Source organism: Phyllostomus hastatus, unplaced genomic scaffold (genome assembly GCF_019186645.2).
Source record: "Phyllostomus hastatus isolate PE091 unplaced genomic scaffold, TTU_PhHast_1.1 phas_contig_133, whole genome shotgun sequence".
Classification (NCBI taxonomy): domain Eukaryota; kingdom Metazoa; phylum Chordata; class Mammalia; order Chiroptera; family Phyllostomidae; genus Phyllostomus; species Phyllostomus hastatus.
In genome coordinates, this window is record NW_025333577.1 from 79,708 (window position 1) to 83,571 (window position 3,864).

A 3,864-nucleotide genomic window follows, 5' to 3' on the forward strand; every position below is an offset into this window, starting at 1 on the left:
AAATGTTTGAGAGTCGCTGAATAAAACAGCCCATCGGCCAGGACTCAGGGAGACGAGGGGACAGAGAGTTCACCCTGCGGGAGGAGGGCTTGGGGCAGAGTCACGTGTCCCCAGACTCGCCTCCCAGGTCCCAGCCCAGGGCCATATTTGGAGCGAGGACTCTGTGACAGGGAGTCCCCTTCTCCCTGGGGGTTTTCCTCTTCCCTCTCTCCCCTCCTTCTGCCTGGATACTCACGACGCTTCCCCCGATTCTCACTCCCATTGGGTGGAGAATTCCACTGAAGCCAATCAGCGTCACCGTGGTTCCGGGTATCAGCCCACTCCAGGAACCAGACAGAACACATTCACCCCAGATGCTCAGGGTCCCCATCCTGGGGCCCCGAGCGCTGCTCCTGCTGCTCTCGGGGGCCCTGGCGCTGACCGAGACCTGGGCCGGTGAGTGCGGGGTCAGGAGGGAACGGCTTCCGGGGAAAGCACGCCTCCAGCACTCCCGACCCAGACCCCAGACCCGACTCCGGAGTCGCCCCCTCCCCCTTCCCTGCACCCCATCTCAACCACCGCCCCCTTTTCGGTCTCCATGGCCCCCGGCCCCTACAGGAACCACCTCGGACCAAGAACGCGCGTCCTCCCCGCCCCCAGGCCCTCACAGCCTGCGATATTTCAGCAACGCCGTGTCCGGACCGGGCCGCGGGAAGTCCCGGTACATCGGCGTCGTCTATGTGGACGACACGGAGGTCGAGCGGTTCGACAGCGACGCCCCGAACCCGAGGATGGAGCCGCGGGTGCCGTGGATGAAGGACCCGTGGGTGGAGCAGCAGATGCCGGGGTATTGGAAAGAGCGGACGGGCGTTTGCACGCACTACGCGGAGATTAATGGAGGGAAACTGAACAACCTGCGCGGCCACTTCAACCAGAGCGAGGACGGTGAGCCGCGCGCGCGATCCGCATCAGAACAGAGGGGCCCGGGTCCCCCGAGTCTCCAGGTCCGAGCCCTACCCCGAGGCTGCGGACCCGCCCGGCCCCCAGCTGGGGAGGAGCCCGTGGGTACTTTGGCGGGTTTGAATTTCTCTTAAGGACCCGACTCTGCTAGGGTCGGGTCCGCACTGGTGGAAACCGGGTCCGGGCCAGCGCGGCGAGGCTGACCTCGGGGCGGGGTCAGTGTCCCACACCTACCAGGAAATGTATGGCTGCACCGTGGGGTCCGACGGGCGCTTTCTCAGCGGGTACCATCGGTTCCTCTACGACGGCACCGAATACCTCGCCCTGAACCAGGACCTGAGCTCCTGGACCGCAGCGGACACAGCGGCCCAAGTCACCTGGCGTGAGGTGGTGCGGGTCCCTGATGCGAAGGACCAGAGGGCTTACCTGGAGGGCGAGTGTCTGCACCGGCTCCACCTGTACCTGGAGAAGGGGAAGGAGACCCTACTGCGAGCAGGTACCAGGATGTGGACCTCCTCGAGAGGGGATCTGTAGGTGGGGTGGCTTCCTGCAAGGAGAGGAGGAAAATGGGGCAGTGTCAGAATCTCCGCCCCCCCCCACCCCCACCCTTCTCGGGAGAGGGAAGAGTCCCCCAGGTCTCCTTCTTCTGTGACTCACCCCTGGGCCCAGCTTTCTCTAAAGGACAGTAAGGGACCCAGCCCCTCCCTGAAACACCCCACAGTGGTTCCCTCACACCCTGCAGCACCTGGTGCACCAGGACGCTCTCCCTGGTTCTGGGGCTGAGATCTTCTCTGGAGACCTCACTCAGGGTTTCTGAGTCATTCAGCCTCCACCTGAGTCTGTGTCTCCCCTTAGACACCCTAACACTCCTACCCTAAGTTCTCAGCTTTTTTCTGGAACTTTCCCAGAAGTAAGAGATTATCTCAGAAACCTCTGTCCAGGCTGGTGTCTGGGTGTTGCTCTCCCTTCTCCCACCCCCACTGTCCTGTCCACTGTCAGGGTGGTCATATGAGCACTGCTAGAGTGTCCCATGACCATGCAAACTTCCTGAATTTTCTCACCCTCCCCTCAGACCCTCCAAAGACACACGTGACCTACCACCCCATCTCTGACCACGAGGTCACCCTGAGGTGCTGGGCCCTGGGCTTCTACCCTGCTGACATCACCCTGACCTGGCAGCGTGATGGGGAGGACCTGACCCAGGACATGGAGCTTGTGGACACCCGGCCTGCAGGGGACAGGACCTTCCAGAAGTGGGCAGCTGTGGTCGTGCCCCCTGGAGAGGAGCAGAGATACACGTGCCATATGCAGCACCAGGGGCTGCCTGAGCCCCTGACCCTGAGATGGGGTGAGGAGGGGATGTGGGCACAGAGCATCCCTCCAGGGTGTCCCTGAGCAGGGTCAGGACTCCGGCCTGAAGTTGGCCTCTCACCTTCCCCTCACAGATCCCCCTCCTCAGACCTCCATCACCATCATCATCGTGGGCATCGCTGCTGCCCTGGGTCTCCTTGGAGCTGCAGCTGCTGGAGCTGTGCTGTGGAGGAAGAAGTGCTCAGGTGGGCAAGGGTCAGGGGCTGAGTTTCCTGTCCCCCTGGGGGTCAAGCTCAGGTGGAAGTGTGTTCTCCCTCCTTAATGGGCATCATGTCCCCACATGGGTGCTTGTCTATCTGGGGCCTATTTCCTAACATTGACTCTTTAGTGAGGCCCGTGGGAAACTGAAGAACACATTTGTCTCCTGATGGTTCTAGGGATGGGGACTGATTCCCAGCTGTCACAGGTGAGAGGGGAAGGTCCCTGCTGAGGACAGATGTCCAGAAGGGCAGTTCGTACAGTCCCCACACATGTACTGTCCCTGTATTTCATGACCCTAACTTGGGTGTTGTCACAGTTATGGAAATCTCCCTGTCCTTCAGGAGTGTGAGGCTCTTTTAGAGTCCTGGAATCCAGCCTTCCCCTGACTTCTCACAGAACATTTTCTTCCCTCAGGCAGAGGCAGGAAGAGCTACACTCAGGCTGCCTGTAAGTCTGGGTGTTGGGGAGCTGACATCTGGGACCATTGGGAGAATGTGGGCTGGAGTCTGTGAGGGGGACTCCCCCACCCATAACTCTGCTGTTGTGTCTTCCCCAGGCAGCGACAGTGCCCAGGGCTCTGATGTGTCTCTCACAGCTCCTAAGGGTGAGACCCTGAGGGCAGGAAGTGGGGGGATTGGGACTGAGAGACAAACTGGGTTTTGTGGATTCTCAGAGTGGCACATTCTGAGCATGAGGTGGGCTGTGGGAGAATGTGACACTCTAAGACTGACCTGCATTTGCTCATGACAACTTTCTTTCCCAGTGTGACAGAGCTGCTTTCTACGGAACCTGCTGCTGAAACAGTCATTGCTGCCTCCCCTTGGGATTTGAAGGATCCCTGACTGCTGTTTCTGCAACCAGCATCTGAACATGCCTACATTGTATTCAAATTGGCTATATATTTATATACATAATCTAAACAGAAGTGATTTAGATTAAAAATGCCAAGTTGTATGGTTTCCACTAGTGGTTTTCTATCTGTACCTTCACCCCATTTGTTAAGCTGTTCTAGTCACTTTAAGTTCATCAACTTACCATGAGGTGTGGAGACAATCCGGGAGGGACAGACTGTGTGCCATGGGACAAGGGGACCTCACGGCTCCCCAGTGATGTTCCTGTGACCACCTGTGCTCCATAAACAATTAAGGGTTTTTTCCCCGCACATCTGAATGTACCTTTTGGAACCTCTGGCTTTGAGGGGTGAGTCCCCTGATGCTAACCAATTGCTGTTTTGTTGCCTTGGACTTGCCCCTAGCTTCCAGGACCCCCTCTTGTAGTCCTCAGGGGTGTCTGTGTGGGGTGCAGAGAGCTGACCAATCCAAAAATGAGGAACACCTGATTTTATTAGGAACA

The 3,864-nt window shown here is 58.5% G+C and overlaps 1 protein-coding gene across 5 annotated transcripts; it reads left to right on the forward strand.

Annotated features, from left to right (window-relative positions):
- The first annotated feature begins 319 nt into the window (after positions 1-319).
- On the forward strand, positions 320-3,471 carry LOC123825288 (HLA class I histocompatibility antigen, B alpha chain-like). Of its 5 annotated transcripts, none has more exons than XM_045848708.1 (8): positions 320-435; positions 598-983; positions 1,273-1,435; positions 2,012-2,287; positions 2,385-2,495; positions 2,926-2,958; positions 3,068-3,115; positions 3,275-3,471. In XM_045848708.1, the coding sequence occupies exons 1-8, from the start codon at positions 354-356 to the stop codon at positions 3,277-3,279; spliced, it is 1,104 nt and encodes a 367-aa protein (XP_045704664.1). In that variant the 5' UTR covers positions 320-353; the 3' UTR covers positions 3,280-3,471. The 5 variants fall into 5 exon arrangements, with proteins under 5 accessions (XP_045704664.1, XP_045704650.1, XP_045704643.1 ...); XM_045848694.1 differs by having other exon boundaries at positions 598-924; positions 1,160-1,435; positions 2,360-2,495; XM_045848687.1 differs by having other exon boundaries at positions 598-924; positions 1,160-1,435.
- Positions 3,472-3,864: the final 393 nt, after the last annotated feature.